General features: G+C 43.8%; 1 protein-coding gene across 6 annotated transcripts in view; it reads left to right on the forward strand.

Annotated features, from left to right (window-relative positions):
• The window catches only part of LOC119962662 (WD repeat-containing protein 7), an 869,538-nt gene that overhangs the window by 503,279 nt on the left and 346,044 nt on the right, over positions 1-20,215 (forward strand). For all 6 annotated transcript variants that reach the window (XM_038790561.1, XM_038790562.1, XM_038790559.1 and 3 more), the window contains one exon: positions 1,796-2,020. In XM_038790561.1, the coding sequence (XP_038646489.1) occupies positions 1,796-2,020 (225 nt within the window). The remainder of the gene's footprint in view (positions 1-1,795; positions 2,021-20,215) is intronic.

The following is a 20,215-nucleotide window of genomic DNA, read 5'->3' on the forward strand; positions in this document are numbered from 1 at the left end:
ACATCCTATGTAAGAAAGGTGAGGCTCTGCCATTACATTTTTTTAATACTTTAAATTTATGTGATTGGACAGCCAACATTTATTTCTCATTTCTACTTGCCCTTCAGAAGGTGGTGGTGAGCTGTCTTGTTGAACTACTGAAGGGCATGTAGGTACACTCATAGCGCTGTTAGGGAGGGCGTTCAGGATTTTGAACCAGCAACGTGAAGGAATGGTGATATATTTCCAAGTCAGGATGGTGAGTGGCTTGGAGGGAAACTTGCAGGCGGTGGTGTTCAAATGCACCTGTTGATCCTTCCCTCCAAGGTGATAGAGATCATGGGTATGAAAGGTGCTGACAAAGGAGCTTTGGTGAGTCACTTTTTGGTGCATTTTGTAGATGATGCACACTGCCGCTTCTCTGCATCAATGGTGGATGGAATGAATGTTTCAGGCAGTGGGTGCAGTGCCAATCAAGTGGGCTACTTTGACCTGGATGGTGTCAAGTGTGTGTTGGAGAATATTCCATCACAGACCTGACTTGTGCCTTTTAGATGGTGGATGGGCTTTGGGGAGTCAGGAGATGAATTGGTCACCACAGAATTCCGAGCCTCTGCCCTGCTTTTGCATTTTTTTTTCATGGGATGTGGCTGTTGCCAGCATTTTTGCTCATCGTAAATTGCCATTGAACTGAGTGACTTTGTAGGCCATTACAAGGGGCAGTCAAGAGTCAACCAACCACATTGTTAATGGTCTGGAATCACATCTATCCAGACTTCCTCCCTTAAAGGACAGTAGTGAACAAAATGGATTTTCACAACAATCATTGATCACTGTAATGGTGACCATTACTGAATTAATTGAATTTAAATTCTACCAGCTGTGGTGGAATCGAACGCAGAGCATGCTCTCCAGAACACAGTCCAGTGACATTACCACTACACCACCATCTCCCACTCCTTGGGAAGAAATGAAATAGGCTATATATTACAAGGATGTGGGCTGAAGATTCTCGACTAAGAAAGGAGACTTCTCTGTTTTATGTTGAGATACTTGATCCAACCTGGGTAGAGCAGAATCCATTTACAAATCGGGAAGAAAGAATTGTATTCTATCTTTTTTCCTTCCTTTTATAGCAGTGTTGCCTAAATAGGGAATGCAAGTGACAGCTCAGTACTATGTTGGAACTCAAATGGAATTGATGGACATAACGCTGAACCTCGTCTGCTTGGTATTTGCGCTCTTGGAGATAAATGGGTCTGTTACTGTCATCAGGAATCACTGTTTAAAAATAACATTTTTAAAACATTGTCAGGGCAGCATGGTGGCGCAGTGGATAGCACTGCTGCCTCACAACGCAGAGGTCCCAGTTTCGATCCCAGCTCTGGGTTACTGTTCATGTGGAGTTTGTACATTCTCCCCATGCTTGCATGGGTTTCGTTCCCACAACCCAAAGATATGCAAGGTTAGGGTTAGGGTTCGGACTCGATTGGCCATGCTAAATTGCCCCTTAATTGGAAAAACTGAATTGGGCACTCTAAAATTTTAAATTTTTTTTTAAATGGTCAATGACATTTTTTCGTGAAGGTTTGCATGAATCCTGTTGATGATTTTCTCACTCTGGAAATGTTTGTAAGTCTGAAAAATGTGCCAATGGAGAATTTTTAAATCTAAATCAGAGAAGATGTAGTGCCTCAGAAGGAAGGACAGCTGAGAGTGGAACTTTGTCTTTACGACAATTCCTGTGCATTTTACAGTGTCAGTATGTGCCATACATATCTTTATCACATAGCATTTTCTTTGGTTTGTCTTTTAGGCTGTTTGCCAGGTTTCCTGCTACAAACAAAGAAATTATCGTCGTCTTATGAGGAGCGCCGTAAACAGGCTACAGCCATTGTCCTTCTTGGTGTCATTGGAGCAGAATTTGGTGCTGAGATTGAACCTCCGAAGCTGCCAACGCGAACTCGGAACACCAATCAGGTCCCAGAGGGCTTTGGACTGACCAGTGGAGGGTCCAATTATTCCCTAGCTAGACACACCTGTAAGTATTCAGTTTGCATTACATGCCTTTCTTGTTGGGAGCTGCAGAAATCCCAAGATTGGATTTATTTTAAGCGACTGCTTTTGATGTTTTACGATTCATGTTGCTACATTCTTATTTTAATACATAACTGTTGCTGATAAGTATTGATACAAATTTGATAAATTCAGGCATCTATTTAGTGTTTATGCATTATAGGTCCAATTGTAAAATAACATTTCAATGTAAAGAGTATGCATTTTTCAGTCTTACCAAAGGCAATGGCACACCTGCCCTGTCGCCGGGGAATCCACCAGAGGATTCCACCCGAGAAGGCTGGAAAATCTTGCCCAAGGAAACAATATAGGCACCATGATTACGGTCTGAAATTGTTGAACTCCATGTTGAATGCGAAAGGCTGTAAAGTGTCTTGTTAAAAGATGAGATACCATTCCTCAAGCTTACGTTAAACTTCACTGGGACAGTGCAGCAGGCCGAGAACAGAGCGTCAGTTTGAGTGAAAGGTGGAGAATTAAAATGATAGGCAGCTTGGAGTTTGGAGTCAGGTTTCTGCCTCTGCTTTAGTTGTGTTGCAATTACGGACTAATTTCTGTATCTCATCAACGTTTACATGGATAACATTCGCTAAACCAGGCATGTCCGGGGCAGCACGGTGGCACAGTGGTTAGCATTGTTGCCTACGGCGCTGAGCACCCGGGTTCGAATCCCGGCACTGGGTCACTGTCTGTGTGTGGAGTTTGCACGTTCTCCCTGTGTCTGCGTGGGTTTCGCCCCCACAACCGAAAGATGTGCAGGTTAGGTGGATTGGCCACGCTAAATTGCCCCTTAATTGGTAAAAATAATTGGGTACTCTAAATTTTTAGAAAAAAAAAACCAGGCATGTCCTGCTGAGACGGTGGTCCTGATAATGAAAACTTTTAAATGGAAGTAATCTGAAGATGGGTCTTGAAGGTTCCAAGTGATGGGAAATGTGACTATTTCCTTTGTCAGCTTGTTCAATTGTGGGATTATCCTTGGGAAGAAAGATTGTCAGCCTGCTGCCTTGGAAACAAATGCTCTTTGTAGTTGGTGTGGGTGACGATCTCGTGTTTTGCCATGCCAGGTGGAGCCAGCAGATGCTGACTTACACTTTTAGGAGGGCCATGCTCTCCCTCTTTGTGAGGCACCCATGTCACCTCCCTCTGGTGATGCGAAAGCCTGCCCCAAGTGACGTCAAGCCCCGCTCAAATTATGCTAAGCCCTGTCCCCAATAACGTCAATGCCCTACTGACCCCACCCACTCTCAGCTCACACAATGCAAGCCACATAAAACACAAATCACTGCATCAGTGCTTTTTAACTTCGGGCCCAGCGACACTTCTGCGCGGGCCCCTCTGGGTGGTGGTAATGAGGTGCGCAACCTCGAACCAGAGGGTGCTCTGTCCCAGCCACAAATTCTGGAGAGAAGCATTGAGGGACAAGGAGTCAGCCTGGAGGGGCCTCCAGAGATAGAGGTTTCCCTGGCGTGTGCCCCCCCCCCTCCCCCGCCGCAAATGGCATCAATCCAGGTTCTTTACCATCGATGTCACGCCCAGTCCCTGAAAGAAAAGAGGCGGGAGGATAGTGAGGAAGCTGCCGCTGTCCCCCGAGCAGGGTGCTTCAGGGTCGGACGGGACCCTAGAGGGCCCGTTCCACCCAGTACAATTTAGCACCCCGGCATTATTCAATTTCTCATGGGAGGGGGTCAGCGATAACCCTCTGCTTGTTAGGTTCTTAGCAGGTTATGGTTTGGAAGACTCTCTGTCCCAGCCGGTGCCATTGGGCACCTCTGCCACCCTCCCAGACCTGTTTCCGGAGTTATTTTCGGGACCTTCCAGTGACCAGACGGCGGGGCGGAGCAGGCATCTGCACAACCGCCTCCAGTTGGCCCGGGACCCCGGGAGGAGCCTGAGGAGATCCCATCTGTCGATGATCCTGGTGGCGGGATAAAGGCAGCCCCTGAGTTGGTTGGTGGGCCCCTGTCGCCCGCCGCACTCTGAAGGCTGTCAACCGCCCAGTGTCGGGAGCGCAGGGTGCACGAGACTGTCCGTAGTGGGGAGCGCAGGGTGCACGAGACTGTCCGTAGTGGGGAGCGCAGGGTGCACGAGACTGTCCGTAGTGGGGTGCGGGTCTCACTCGTGCCTGACACTATGTCACACCTCAACCCCTCTGGGGAACTCCCAGAATCTGGCACATCATAATTGAAGGTTCTGTGTTTTTCTGCCTCTGTAGATAGTTCAGGCAGTGCCCTATTGGGCCTCCCCTTCACCAACACCCCGACTCCCTCTCTCCCCACCATCCTCCTTTCCCCTTTCTCCCCACCACCCCCCTTCCTTTCCCTTCTGTTGGTACAGAGGCGAGGGTATCTGGTCTCTCCAGCGCAAGTTTTGCTGCTTGTACCATTTGTTTTTGTAGAAACGTGTTGTGAACTGTTTTAATAATCAGAGTATCCCCCCCTCCCCTCTCCCCGTACATTGGTACTGAGGGGCAGATATCCTGTTTCTCCAACACAAAATGAGTGTTTGTACCGTTTGGCCTTGTATATATTTTTTGCTGTTTTAATAAAAAGATATGTAATAACAAGCCTGTAATTGATTAATTGAAATCCACAATGCAAGCCACAAAATCCCCAAATTACTGCTCGACTGCTTTAGTGCTCTTTAACCTATGAGAAGAAGCCTGTAATTCATTTATTTAAATCCAAGCCTACCTGTTGTCAGAAGTGGGTGTGGGCAGCATGTTAGCACATGGTTAGCACATGGTTAGCACTGTTGCTTCACATCTTTCGGGTCCCAGATTCAATTCCCGGCTTGGGTCACTGTCTGTGTGGAGTCTGCACGTTCTCCCCGTGTCTACATGGGTTTCCTCCGGGTGCTCCGGTTTCTTCCTACAAGTCCCAAATGACGTGCTGTTAGTTAATTGGACATTCTGAATTCTCCCTCTATGTACCCGGACAGGTGCTGGAATGTGGCGACAAGGGGCTTTTCACAGTAACCAAATTGCAGTATTAATGTAGGACTACTTGTGACAATAAAGGTTATTATAAGATTATGCCAGTAGAGATAGTCAATATTGTATTCTGTGTGTCTTGAAGCTAGCAAACATGGACTGGCTGAAGAGCAACAGAACAGAAAAATCAGTTAATGATATGACTACATCACAGGCCAGTGCAGGACAGAATGAGCCGGAAAAAGTCCAGTGCAGGAACAAATACTCCAACGAAGTGTTGTGTCCAGTCCAAGTTTGAGATTGCTGACAACTGTTTGGCAGGATTCCATTATTTGTCTAGAAGAGAAGAGATTTTCTGAAGTCCAGTATTGAGAACGATGGGGAATGGGGGTTACTCACTGGCCGTAACTGTCTGTTACAGCACGGTGACACAGTGGCTTCACAGCGCCAGGATCCCAGGTTCGATTCTCTGCTGGGTCACTGTCTGTGCAGAGTCTGCACATCCTCTGGGTGCTCCAGTTTTCTGTCACAGTCCAAAGACGTGCAGGTTAGGTGGATTGGTCATGCTAAATTGTCCTTGGTGTCCAAAAAGGTTAGGAGGGATTATTGGGTTATGTGGATAGAGTGGAAGTGAGGGCTTAAGTGGGTCGGTGCAGACTTGATGGGCCGAATGTCCTCCTACACAGTGTGTTTTATGTCTATGTATGTGACCACCAGCCATTTTATCAGACCAGCACGTATTCTCTTTTGAAGAACAGACTTTAGACTGGAGAACATGGGAGAGGGGACAGCTTTTTTCAGATTTTCTTGCTTCATCAGTTGTTCGAAATCCATGGGAATTTAGATAACTTTCCTTCACTTTTTCTTCACAATATCATCAATAATATCATTGTAGGTAAAATCTTGTTCGGATGCATTTTCAATAGTCAGCATTATAAAATGTTCCAGAGTCATTATACTTCTCAGATTTTTCACACAAGAAAGAAAGTTCACCGGAAGAAGTTGTGACAGGTAGTGTTAAAAATATTTTCAGAATTATTTCCACATTTGGAAAGGTTGCCTGCAAACCATCACGTACAAGTCTGTACAAATCATGATAATCTCGAAGCACAGAGCTCATCATTATTGATGAAATTAATGAATTATTTGACTTCACCTTCAAAAAGATTTGTCTATTTTCTCCTGGTGGAATTCAATTAATCTCTGACTGCAGTGGCTCTTAGAATTCTCATCCCAACTTTTATTGAAAAGGCACCAAGATTATGGAAAGAAATTTAACAGTTTTCTTCAGAGATTTATTGCTACTCTGCAATTGCACCATTACTATGCCACAAAGATCACTGACAGTCTTAACAATGATCTTCTCTTTTCCTTTTAAAGTGATTTAATTATCTCAAGTTTCATCAAAACAAAACACCCGATGTCTTGTATGCTTCACATCATCAGAGAGATGATAATTTGTTAACATTAGTGCCTCTGCTTCAACTGATGTATAGTCATTTCAAACTTCCACAACAAAACCTCTAACTGAGGCTAACAATTGTCAAATGTTCAATAAAATTGTTTATTTTGCAGCAATTTGCTGGCAGCATTGATTCTTTGAAGTGTGCAGTTCCAGAAAACAGTAGAAACTGCAATATTGTAATTTTTATACGTCTCTGCTAAGGATTTTGCTTCGGCTTTCACAAGTGATTTCTCTGATTTTGATGTGGTGATGTCTGATGACCATTCTTTTATATTGAAAAAGTTTTTCCCAAAGACAAAACAGCTTCTGAACAAGTGGACTACCTGGTGTCAAAATTTCTTTTGACTGTAAAATATTTTCCATGTGCCTGCTCCAAGCGTGATTGCAGCACATTTCACCAATGTGTGGAAACAAAAGTGAAGGCCACTTTTGAACAAAATCCCAAAAATATGCAGCTGCCTCACACAATTCAGCTACTGCATTGCAGATTAAATTCAAGGGGTGACTGAAACATGGGATGAAATAACGCACAGAGGTTTGAATTGTTTAGTCTTACCAGTGGACCTGAATAGTTTCCTACCATATTTGCAGCATTATCGAAGCTGTGTCCACAACAATTTTTGATGACCCAACCAAAATTTGCCAAGACTGTAGCTGGACAAAACCAAGAAATCATTCTGGAACATCACCATCATTGGTTACATGTCTTACAGGGGCTGGTTTAGCACACTGGGCTAAATAGCTGGATTTTAAAGCAGACCAAGGCAGACCAGCAGCACGGTTCAATTCCCGTACCAGCCTCCCCGAACAGGCGCCGGAATGTGGCGACTAGGGGCTTTTCACAGTAACTTCATTTGAAGCCTACTTGTGACAATAAGCGATTTTCATTTCATTTTCATTCAAGATTAATATTCATTGGTCTACATGACTCACAACTGATGTTGAATCAACTATTCTGGAATAGTATTTGGCATCTTTTACTTCATTAGTGAATTGATTTCTGAGCCACTCTGCCATTGTAGTGATGAGCTCATGCGTTTAAAACGTTGGTCTTCCCTGAGCCACATCATAACTTTGCTTTTTGAAAAGCTTGCCAAATCACTGAGAGATTCAAGGCAGCTAAAAAACTACTTCTTCGACTTGACAATGATGGCTCATCATGTTCTCTTAAAGAAAGTCCCAAGGAAGATAGCAGTTTGACTGTGACAACATCACATCTCAGCACTTTCCTCCAGTAAGTGTACTTCTTCTGAAACTGAGCTGATAATGCACAATCAATTCTTCCAGATAATTTACATCTTTGGACGCACACTGCCTTAATATAACTTTTGCAAGTTTCATGATCAGCAGTATCTCTTCCAACATTTTTCCAGTTAGAGTACCCATTGACAAATGATTATTTCTCCTTACTAGGGTCAGGGAATAATTGGAAACTTAACAGTAGACTGCCTCAGAGGTATCTGAAAGATTTCTGTTTTCGGTCATGCCATTTCACTTCACCCTCGAAAAATGGGACTCATGAAGACTTCTAAACTGCTTTCGGCTTCGAACCTCAAACTCTTTTCTCAAATTGTCCATGTAACCCAAGTTGTCTGGTTTATTTATTGCAAAATATCCAATCATACCCAGTGGGACAGATTTTGGCCGTAAGGCGATGTCTTTCGGATAGGTTTCTTCCCTCACTTCTGCTGCAGAACAATGTGTTTGAGCAGCATCTTGTCGTTCAATTCTCATTTCAAGTCCACATCTTCTTCAGGATTTTCACGCAATGTATTGCCTCTGAAAATTGGCACGTCGAAATATCAGACAAGTCACCAAAACCTTCAGTGGATGTTGTTGTTGAGGATGAATGTGCAGCTCGGGTACTGCTCAATACTTGAAACCTATTAATGTAAAGTGTCAAACTGTCTTTTGCCTAGCTTCAGTCTCTTGCTTTGCCTTCACCTTTCTGCATTTTTGACCAAATTCCAGTGTTTCTTCATATTGACTGATCTGTTTTGATTGCAACAAATATGAATTTTCAGAGAGAACAGGCTTCTTTGCCCTCAGCCTTGGTCTGGAGGGTGTATCACCCCTGCAGCTGCTGCTCTTTACCATCTACGCTTGCAGGTGTACTAGTGGTGGCTCACTGGCTGCTGCTGCTGGCTATGTGGTCTGGCCTCTGCTCTCATCATCGCTGGTCCAGTTGCCGCCCAGGCCTCTCACTCAGCCCTGGCCTGTGGCTCTGGTTGAGTCACCCCACTAGCCACTACTCCCTGATAACCACAACATTGACACTTGCCTGGCCCTCACACCTCCCGACTGCTCACCTCTCGCTCGGGTGGCTGGTCCTTGAGCCTCGATGACCTCGTGTGCTCCTGACTGAATGCCTTGCTGCTGCTAGGTGCTCGCTTTATCTGGCCTGTCCTGGCCTCTAAGCTCTCTTTGGTTGGTTCTCCACCTGCGCTCCTCAGCCTTGCCCTGGAGGTCGGGAGTCACCCTGCTTTTCCCCTCAACAGCCACAGGCAAGTGCTTCCTTGCCTCGCTGAAGGTTTTGCAAACTCAAACCCCGATGTAAGGTTGCCGACCTCATTTTGTTTCAGGCTGCCGGGCCGAATGTCAGAAAAGTGGCTTCACTGCTGCTTTACTCATTGGAAGTTCAGAAGCTTCACACCAATCAGGAGATCCATCTGAACTGCTCTATCTTCACCACCCCTCAACGTCTGGCACAATGATTTCCCGCTCTAAAAGAGAGTCCACCAATCAGCCCAATTGCTGTTTTATTGCCTGCTGATAAGCTCAAGAATGAGCCTTTTAGCGCATTAGGAGTTGCCAGGCTCTGATCGGTGCTCTCACACCGCAGCCAACTCGCCGTATCAGGCCCCCCCATTGTCCGCGGTCTCACGCTGCAACACTGTGTGTTTCATTGTAAGTCTGCCTCTGGGGGCCAGGTTCTTGTTTCTGTCAAATCCTACGAGTCCCTTTCAGATTTTATAGAACATGGTCAGTTTATTTGATTCCCTCCTTTGCTGCAGTGAATTCCATTCCAAATCTTTGATCAAGGATGTGACACTGCAATACAATAAGATCCCGCCTTCCTGGTTTGCAATTTCACTTACCACACGTTGTACTTTGTACATCGCACATCGTATATCCCATTACCTGAGCAATGTTCGCTCATCCACATTTGAAATATCCGAATCTCTGCACTGATTCTTTGACAAGTACATCCTTTGAACACAGCTCGACAGTAGGAATAGACTGGATAAAATTGTTTCCCTTGGTGGAGAATTCCAAAACCAGGGGACGTAAATTCAAGGTAAGTGGCAGAAGGTGTAGAGGTGACATGAGGCAGAACGTTTTCACGCTGAGGGTAGTGGGAGTCTGGAATTCGCTGTTCAAGTTGGTGGTGGAGGCAGAGACCCTAAACTCTTTTTAAAAAGTACCTGGATCTGCACCTCAGGTGCTCTAAGATGCAGACTATGGAACGGATGCAGGTAGGTGGGATTAGAAAGGACAACTGAGTGCCTCGGGATGGCATGATCAAGTAGGGCCAAGGGACTCCCTTCTGTGCTGTAACTTTTCTGTGGTTCTATGAATTGGATATTCGGTGATTTGAATCTCGGCAATGCTTTCATACCTTTCAGTTGAAGTAATTATATTGAGAGGAATTGGTGAATGCTGAAAAGATTGAAAAAAATCTTTGTAGCACTAACCTTCAAGTTTGAGGGGCTCGTTGGTCTAGGGGTATGATTCTCGCTTTGGGTGTTTCAGTCTCGTAATTTCGGAGAGGTCCCGTGTTCAAATACTGGATGAGCCCTTTGATTTCTGATCAGTAAATTCGCAGATGACAGAAAAATTGGTCGAGTTGTGGATGGTGCAGAGGATACAGCAGGATATAAACTAGTTGGAGTCTTGGGAGGAGAAATGGCAGATGGAGTTTAATCCGGACGAATGTGAGGTAACGCACTTTGGAAGGTCCAATGCATGTTGGAATTGCACAATAAATGGTAGAACTCTTGCGAGTACTGACAGGCAGAGAAATCTGGGTGTGCATGTCCACCGATCACTGAAAGTGGCAAGGCACGTGGATAAGGTGGTCAAGAAGACATGGAGCATGCTGGCCTTCGTCGGTCGGGGCATTGAATATAAAAACTGGCAAGTCATGTTGCAGCTGTACAGGGCATTAGTTAAGCCTCACTTGGAATATTGTGTACAATGCTGGTCACCACACTACCAGAAGGATGTGGATGCTCTAGAGAGGGTACAGAGTGGGTTACTAGGATTTTGCCTGGTATGGAGGGCATTAGCTATGAGGAGAGGATGAAATAAACCCAGTCTGTTCTCACTGGAACGACGGAGGTTGAGAAGCGACCTGATAGAGGTCGACAAGATTGAGAGGCATGGACAGAGTGGACAGTCAGATCCTCTTTTCTAGGGTAGGAGAGTCGAGTACTGATAAATATATGGAATGCGCTGCCGAGGGAGGTGGTGTGAGCAGGTATGACAGGGGCATTTAAGGGGCATCTAGACAAATATATGAATCGGGTGGGAATGGAAGGATACGGACTCCGTAAGTGTATATGTTTTTAGTTAGGCAGATACCATGGTCGGCGCAGGCTTGGAAAGCCGAAGGACCAGCTTGTTCCTGTCCTATATTGTTCTTTGCTGTTTGTTCTTACTACTTTCCATCTAGATTACTGTATTCTCTGCTCACAGTGTGGCCTCTTCTACCTTGGGGCGACCTAGCTCAGCCAAATGAAGTTTGTTTTGAAGAATTTCAGTGTTAGGACAGAGACGATGCTCCTTAATATAAAATTAACTGTAAAAAGAGGTGAACTCCACAGTGCTTGATGTATAGTGTGTTTTCTATCTTGAGTTTAATTGTTGTGTATTACAGGTCAGCAAATCACTCTAAGATAGTTACAATAGATTTTTACTGACGTATATCTATACAAAAATAAAGTTTAGTTTTATGTAGCATAATATGTATACAGTAAATAGAACCAACCACACTTGAGAAGGTGAAAGTTAACAATGTATTCTTTCATCCGAGTTGTGGCCTAATATTGGGCTTTGGAAAATATTATTGACCTGAACTTAGCTTGGAGTTAATTGGCAGAGTTTGTATGAACCTCTTTTAACCATTTTTTAATATTGGAATAGGGGATGCTAATTGCCTCATTGATTTCCTAAGATACTGGTGAAAAACTTTGCACCAAGACATTTATGAATAGTTGTGAAGAGTGTCAAGGAGAGCAGAACTACATTCATTGTTGTCCTACATGATTGTGTTCTTTTTTTATTTTGCACTAGCTCAGTTTTAATCAAAAGTTCCTTCCACAAGCTGTTATTGCACACTCCTACTTGTGAATTTATTACATTTAATTAATGCATCTGAGTGTTTTAATATTGCTGAACAAAATATTAACTCGACACAATGAACATCATGCCAAAATTGAAGAGGTTATTTGATAACGAGCAATAATATTTGGGAGGTATTTAGTGCCTTGTATTTTCCTAAACTATACCATGAAGTACAATACCATGAAGACATTATTTTCAATTGCCATATTTAGAATATTATAATAACAATAATCGCTTATTGTCGCAAGTAGGCTACAATTAAGTTACTGTGAAAAGCCCCTAGTCGGCGCATTCCGGCGCGTGTTCGGGGAGGCTGGAACAGGAATTGAACCCGTGCTGCTGGTCTTGTTCTGCATTATAAGCCAGCTGTCTTAGCCCACTGTGCTAAACCAGCCCCTGCCGGGTTGGATATGAGTAGACATTGATAATGTTGGAGTACTGTGCTCTAAGAAGCAGTCTCCACTTGTGTTGTCAGGGAAATAGAACTTTAGAGCCTGTGCTACACACAATGTTCACTTCTGGGAGCTCTATAACAGGGACATGATACTTGGGAGAAAGAGTAGGCCATTCAGCCCTCTGAACCTGCTCCCTGCTTTTGATGAGATACTGAATTATTTGTGTGTGGTGTTACCTGCACTTTTCTGTCTGCTCCCCCCTCCCACCCCACCCCATAATCCTTGATTCTTTTGGCTATCAAAAATATATCTCACTCAGCCTTGAATAAACTCAATAACCCAGCCTCCACTGCTTTGTGGAGAAGGGAATTCCAGATACTGACGAGCCTCTGTGAAAAAGATTTCTCCTCATCTCTGTCTTAAAAGGGAGACAAACCTCTTATTAAACCACTACCCTAGTTTTAGTCTCCCCCACAAGAGGAAACATCCTCCCAGTAACTACCCTTTCAAGGCTGCCAGGCTCTTGCATGTTTCAATAAGATCACCTCTCATTCTGCTAAACTACAATGGGTATAGGCCCTATCTGTTGAATTTTTCTTCGCAGGATAAGCCCTTTATCCCAGGAATGTGTCAAGTGAACCTTTGCTAAACTGCTTCTGATACAATTATATCCTTTATTTTGAATAACGAGGCAAAAACTGTCCACAGTATTCCAGATGAGGGCTCACCAAGACCATGTACAGCTGCAATATAACCCATTCCCCTTGCAATAAATGCCACTGTTCCATTTGCCTTCTTAATCACTTGATGTACTGCATGCTAACATTTTGTGATTCATATGTTAGGGTGCCCAGATCACGTTGTACCACTGAGCTCTGCAATCTATTCTCATTTAAATAATAAACTGCTTTTTTATTCTTCCTGTCAAAAGTGGACAAGCTCACACTTTCCCATCTTCCAAATTTTTGCCCACTCGCTCAACCTATCCCTTTTCAAGGTGTGTACCTTCTCTTGACAACCTACTTATCTGCCTATCTTAGTGTTAGCAAATTTGGCTGTTAGTCTTTTCATCTAAGTCAGTACGTAGATTGCAAATGGTTGAGGCCTCCGCACTGATCCCTGCGGCAGTCCATTAGTTATAGCTTGCCAACCCAAAAATGACCACCTTATACCTACTTCAAGCTTCCTGTTAGTTTTATCCATGTTCCCCTGTCAGGATGGTGAGTGGCTTGGAGGATAATTTTCAGGTGGTGTTCCCATGTGTCTGCTGTCCTTCCCCTATGTGATAGAGATGACAGGTTGGAAAGATGCTGTCTAAGGAGCTTTGGTGAGTTCCTGCTTTGTCCTGGATGGTGTCGAGCATCTTGAGTGCTGTTGGAAATGCACTCATCCAGGCAAGTGTTCCATCACACTCCTGACTTGAGCCTTGTGGATGGTGGACAGGCTTTGGGGAGTCAGGAGGTGAGTTACTCGCCACAGGGTCCCCAGCCTCTGACCTCTTGTAGCCACAGTATTTATATGGCTCGTCCAGTTCAGTTTCTGGTCAATGATCATCCCCTTAAAATCTATTTCTCATCTTGTTCATACTACTGTCATGGGCGTGGTAGACTCTGCCATTGCTTCTTGTAGGTTTGGAGGGTGTTCGGGTATCTGGATATGTTTTCATCCCTTTCTATCATTCTTTTGTGTTGAACCACTCTTGGTCGCTCTGGCCGTTGTGCTGATCAATAGTTGCTGCTCTAACTAGTTTCTTGGGGGGCAGATGGATAATGTCCTTGTCATTTTGTTTGCTTCTTCCGTCATCGTGTGGCTTGTCACAACGTATGTGGAAGTTTACATTTCAAAAATGAAACCCTTGTTCCAATTTGCTTCACAATTTTATTAAAATGTTTTGAGTACTGTCCTCTTTTCCAGTTGTTTTTCGAGCTAATGAATCTTTTCATTCAGCTCAGCAACTATTCTGGTAAAGTTGAGTTGTGTTCATTTAGAGTTAGAACATAGAACAGTACAGCACAGAACAGGCCCTTCGGCCCTCGATGTTGTGCCGAGCAATGATCACCCTAATTAAACCCACGTAACCCATATACCCAGAAGTTACCTGCAGAACTCTTGTATAAGTTTGATAACATCACCTGGGCATCCAGTTCTGTTTGAAATCTTCCTTCCAGGCCATTGACTATTCCTTGGACTCTTTCATTAGATTGTCAGTCTGTTTATCGAATTTCTCTTTCCTGCCTTCAAATTCAGGATTTGCAGTCCATATTGCGTATCACTACCTTCAAGTTGGTCAAATTGGATCAAAGTTCAAGAATTTCCTCACTTTTGGTTGTCAATTCTGCTTTAAAGCAACTGTTCTGAACCATCAGCAATTCTTTCCTGTTTGAGGCATTTTACACGATGCTGACTGGAGATGTCTGATGCTTGGAATTAATCAAGTTCTAATTGAATATCTGTCCTTGTTGAATTTGCCCTGATTAGTTCATTATTTGAGCAGTTCAAATCCTCTTTCATGTGTCCTTCTTCCCTTGAGTGACATTACTGTGTTCTCATCATTTCTTATTTTGCTCTCCCAACTCATCTTTTATGCGTGACAGTTGCTTCTCTACGCTGATCAGGGATTCTGCACTGTCCTTCTAGCTCACGTTCTGAAAATGCACTTCTGCCAACTGTTTCTGAGACTCTTAATGATCTTTTGTGAGAAGTTCTACTTCTTGATTCTTATGTTTAATCTCTTCATATGTATCTGAGGAAATGTTGCTTTTTCCCAAGTTTTCTTCCAAATGTCCGACCAGTTTCTTCAGCTCTGTATTTGTTTCAGATTTTCCGTTTCAAATCATCTAATTCAGCTTTGGTGTGAACATTTTCCAGCTTATTTCATTTTACTTTTGCAGAGTTTGTGTATTTTCAACTTCACCAGGTAGCTTTGTTGCATTCAAATCAGAGAATGGAAGGGAGGGAAGAACTCAGGAAAATTACAGTCACTGGAGTGCTGAGAAACTCCTTGGAACAACGGGCTGACAAGTGCCAAGGGCCTGATGGACTTCTTTCTCGGATCTTAAAAGAAGTGTGTATGGAACCTACGAGAGAACACGCGGTCCTAGATCTGGTCCTGTATAATGAGACAGGATTGATTAATGATCTCATAGTTAGGGATCCTCTCGGAAGGAGCGATCATAATATGGTGGAGGGTGAGAAGGTAAAATCAAACACTAGTGTTTAAAGGAGATTACAACGGGATGAGAGAAGACCTAGCTAAGGTAGACTGGGAGCAAAGACTTTATGGTGAAACAGTTGAGGAACAGTGGAGAACCTTCCAAGCAATTATTTTCACAGTGCTCAGCAAAGGTTTATACGAACAAAAAGGAAAGATGGTAGATAGAGGGAAAATCGACCGTGGATATCTAAGGAAATAAGGGAGAATATAAAATTGAAGGAAAAAGCATACAAAGTGGCAAAGATTAGTGGACGACTAGAGGACTTGGAAATCTTTAGGGGGCAACAGAAAGCTACTAAAAAAGCTATACAGAAGAGTAAGATAGATTATCAGGGTAAACTTGCTCAGAATATAAAAACAGACAGTAAAAGTTTCTACAAATATATAAAACAAAAAAGAGTGGCTAAGGTAAATATTGGTCCTTTAGAGGATGAGAAGGGAGATTTAATAATGGGAGATGAGGAAATGGCTGAGGAACTGAACAGGTTTTATGGGTCGGTCTTCACAGTGGAAGACACAAATAACATGCCAGTGACTGATGGAAATGAGGCTATGACAGGTGAGGACCTTGAGATGATTGCTATCACTGAGGAAGTACTGATGGGCAAGCTAATGGGGCTAAAGGTAGACAAGTCTCCTGGCCTGATGGAATACATCCCAGAGTGCTAAAAGAGATGGCTAGGGAAATTGCAAGTGCACTAGTGATAATTTACCAAAATTCACTAGACTCTGTGGTGGTCCCGGTGGATTGGAAATTAGCAAACATGACACCACTGTTTAAAAAAGGAGGTAGGCAAAAAACGGGTAATTATAGGCCAGTTAGCTTAACTTCGGTGGCTGGGAAGATGCTGGAATCTATCATCAAGGGAGAAATAGTGAGGCATCTGGATAGAAATTGTCCCAATGGGCAGACGCAGCATGGGCTCATTACCAGTGCGGTAGATAATGGGGAGCCAATGGATGTGGTATATATGGATTTCCAGAAAACCTTTGACAAGGTGCCACACAAAAGATTGCTGCATAAGAGAAAGATGCATGGCATGAAGGGTAAAGTAGAAGCATGGATAGAGGATTGGTTAATTAATAGAAAGTGAAGAGTGGGGATTAATGGGTGTTCCTCTGGTTGGAAATCAGTAGCTAGTGGTGTCCCTCAGGGTTCAGTGTTGGGCCCACAATTGTTCACAATTTACATAGATGATTTGGAGTTGGGGACCAAGGGCAATGTGTCCAAGTTTGCAGATGACACTAAAATGATACTGGAAGTCTGCAGAGGGATTTGGATAGGTTAAGTGAATGGGCTAGGGTCTGGCAGATGGAATACAATGTTGACAAATGTGAGGTTATCCATTTTGGTAGGAATAACAGCAAACGGGATTATTATTTAAACGATAAAATATTAAAGCATGCTGCTGTGCAGAGAGACCTGGGTGTGCTAGTGCATGAGTCGCAAAAAGTTGGTTTACAGACGCAGCAAGTGATTAAGAAGGCAAATGGAATTTTGTCCTTCATTGCTAGAGAGATGGAGTTTAAGACTAGGGAAGTTATGCTGCAATTGTATAAGGTGTTAGTGAGGCCACACCTGGAGTATTGTGTTCAGTTTTGGTCTCCTTACCGGAAAAAGGACGTATTGGTGCTGGAGGGTGTGCAGAGGAGATTAATTAGGTTAATCCCAGAGCTGAAGGGGTTGGATTATGAGGAGAGGTTGAGTAGACTGGGACTTTACTCGTTGGAATTTAGAAGGATACGGGATTTAATTTAGAATTATAGAAACGTATAAAATTATGAAGAGAATAGATAGGATAGATGCAGAGACAGGTTGTTTCCACTGGCGGGTGAAAGCAGAACCAGATGGCATAGCCTCAAAATAAGGGGAAGTAGATTTAGGACTGAGTTTAGGAGGAACTTCTTCACCCAAAGGGTTGTGAATCTATGGAATTCCTTGCCCAGTGAAGCAGTTGAGGCTCCTTCATTAAATGTTTTTAAGATAAAGATAGATAGTTTTTTGAAGACTAAAAGGGATTAAGGGTTCTGGAGTTCAGGCCGGAAAGTGGAGCTGAGTCCAGAAAAGATCAGCCAAGATCTCATTGAATGGCGGAGCAGGCTCGAGGGGCCAGATGGCCTACTCCTACTCCTACTCTTAGTTCTTATGTTCTTTTTTTTAAATTTAGATTACCCAATTATTTTTTCCAATTAAGGGGCAATTTAGCATGGCCAATCCACCTACTCTGCACATTTCTGGGTTGTGGGGACGAAACCCACGCAGACACGGGGAGAACGTGCAAACTCCACACGGACAGTGACCCAGAGCCGGGATCGTACCTAGGACCTCAGCGCCATGAGGCGATTGTGCTAACCACTAGGCCACCGTGCTGCCCCAGTTCTTATGTTCTTAAGTGGCTAGTGAAGAACTAGTGCATTGGTTTTAATTTTATGAAGCTCTGTTGATTCTGGGAAGGTGCTTTAGATTGTGAGATAGAAAATTAACTCCATTATTCACAAATAGAGGGAGGCAGAAAGTGGGAAAATACAGGGCAGCTTGGGATTTGCCATAGTGAAAATGTTCGAAACTATTATTATGTAATAGTTTTGAACATTAAGTTCAAGGTAATCAGGAAGAGTTAACATAATGGGCTGGTTTAGCTCACTGGGCTAAATCGCTGGCTTTTAAAGCAGGCCAGCAGCACGGTTCGATTCCCGTACCAGCCTCCCTGGACAGATGCCGGAATGTGGCGACTAGGGGCTTTTCACAGTAACTTCATTGAAGCCTACTCGTGACAATAAGCGATTTTCATTTCATTTCATTTTGTGAAAGGGCAATCGTATTTAACCAACTTATTGGAGCTCTTTGAGGAAGTAAAATGCACTATGAATAAAGGGGAACTGTTAGATGTGCTAGAGCACAGTGGTGAGCACTGTTGTTCACAGCACCAAGGTTCCAGGTTCGATTCCGGCTTGGGTGATTATCTGTGCGGAGTTTGCACATTCTCCCCGTGTCAGCATCGGTTTCCTCTGGGTGCTCTGGTTTCCTCCCACAAGTCCCGAAAGACATGCTGTTAGGTGAATTGGACTTTCTGACTTCTCCCTCTGTATACCCGAACAGGCGCTGGAGTGTGGCGCCTCGGGGCTTTTCACAGTAACTTCATTGCAGTGTTAATGTAAGCCTACTTGTGACAATAAAAATGATTAACTTAGAATGAAATGAAAATCGCTTATTGTCACGAGTAGGCTTCAATTAAGTTACTGTGAAAAGCCCCTAGTCGCCACATTCCGGCGCCTGTCCGGGGCCTCTAGATGTCTAGAGGCATTTTATAAAGTGCCACATCAAAGGTCATTGCGAAAAATAAAAGCTTATGGTATAGAGGAGACATATTGGCATGGATTAAAGATTGGCTGGCTAACAGGAAGCAGAAATTATGCATAGATTAGTAAATTTTAAGGTTGGCAAGATGTAATGCGTCGTATTCCACAGGGATCACTGCTGGGACCCCAAATGATTATAATTCATGTTAACAACTTGGTTAAAGGGATGGATATTGTCCATTTTGGCAGGAAGAATAAAAGAGACGTGTATTGTCTAAATCAGGGGTGGGCAAACTACGGCCCGTGGGCCGCATGCGGCCCGCCAAAGGTCTTTATGCGGCCCACCAAGTCATTTAAAAAAAAAAAAAAATTTTTTTATTATTTTTTTTAAGGTTAATGGGGGGGGGGGCTGTTGGGTTACTTACTGGTATAGGGTGGATACGTTGACTTGAGTAGGGTGATCATTACTCGGCACAACGTCGAGGGCCGAAGGGCCTGTTCTGTGCTGTACTGTTCTGTGTCCTATATGAGGCGCCCAGAATCATAACCGGGTGAAGTAATTATTTTACTTAATATACTATGCGGCCATTTAAAATTGTGTATTTCTGAATGTGGCCCTTGTACGGAAAAGTTTGCCCACCCCTGGTCTAAATGGTGAGAGATTTCCAAGCTCTAAGATGCAGAGAATATGGGTGTCTTAGTGCATAAATTGCAAATCTCTAATAGTCAGGTGCAGCAAGTAATTAGGAAAGCTAATAAAATGTTCTAATTTATTATGAGGGGAATTGAATACATAAGTAGGGAGGCTATGCTTCAGTTAAAACGAGCATTAGTCATATCATAGTACATGGTACTATGTACAGTCATGGTCACCTTAATTAAGGAAGCTTTGTAAGTAGGTTAGAAGCAGTTCAGAGAAGGTTTACCCAGACTAATACCTGGAATGGAGGAGTTGTCTTATGGTTGGACAGGCTAGACTTGTATCTGCTGGGGTTTAGATGATTGATGAGACCATCAATTCACAAGACACGTGATTGGAAGTTTACAGTGGTTTTAATAGTCTTACAACTGAACCTGCCTGCGATGAGATGAACTGGCAGCAGGCTCAAGACTGCAGATCTTGATACTTCCGGTTAGTGGGAGGAGCCATGGGCGGAGCCAAGGGTGGAGCACAGTACAAACTCCTCATCTATACCAAGCTTACAAAGACACAAAACATATAATATAACACAGTGTGAATTACTAGGATTATGATTCACCACATTCACCCCCTGTAAAAAAAAATCAAGTCCGGCGGGGGCGATGGGTCTACAAATTGAGCCGGTCCGGCGGCCGAGTTGTCCTCTGCGATTGGCAGAGCACCGGGGTTGCAGCCTCTTCTGGTGGCTGAGTGGTGGCGGCCGGTGAGGGTACGATGGCGGACTCCGGGGATGACTCGGTCCGAGCTTCGTACCCGACTGGTTCGACTGGCGATGGGGAGCGCCGGAAATCCATAGACGCGGGGGCGC

This window comes from Scyliorhinus canicula, chromosome 3 (genome assembly GCF_902713615.1).
Source record: "Scyliorhinus canicula chromosome 3, sScyCan1.1, whole genome shotgun sequence".
Lineage (NCBI taxonomy): Eukaryota > Metazoa > Chordata > Chondrichthyes > Carcharhiniformes > Scyliorhinidae > Scyliorhinus > Scyliorhinus canicula.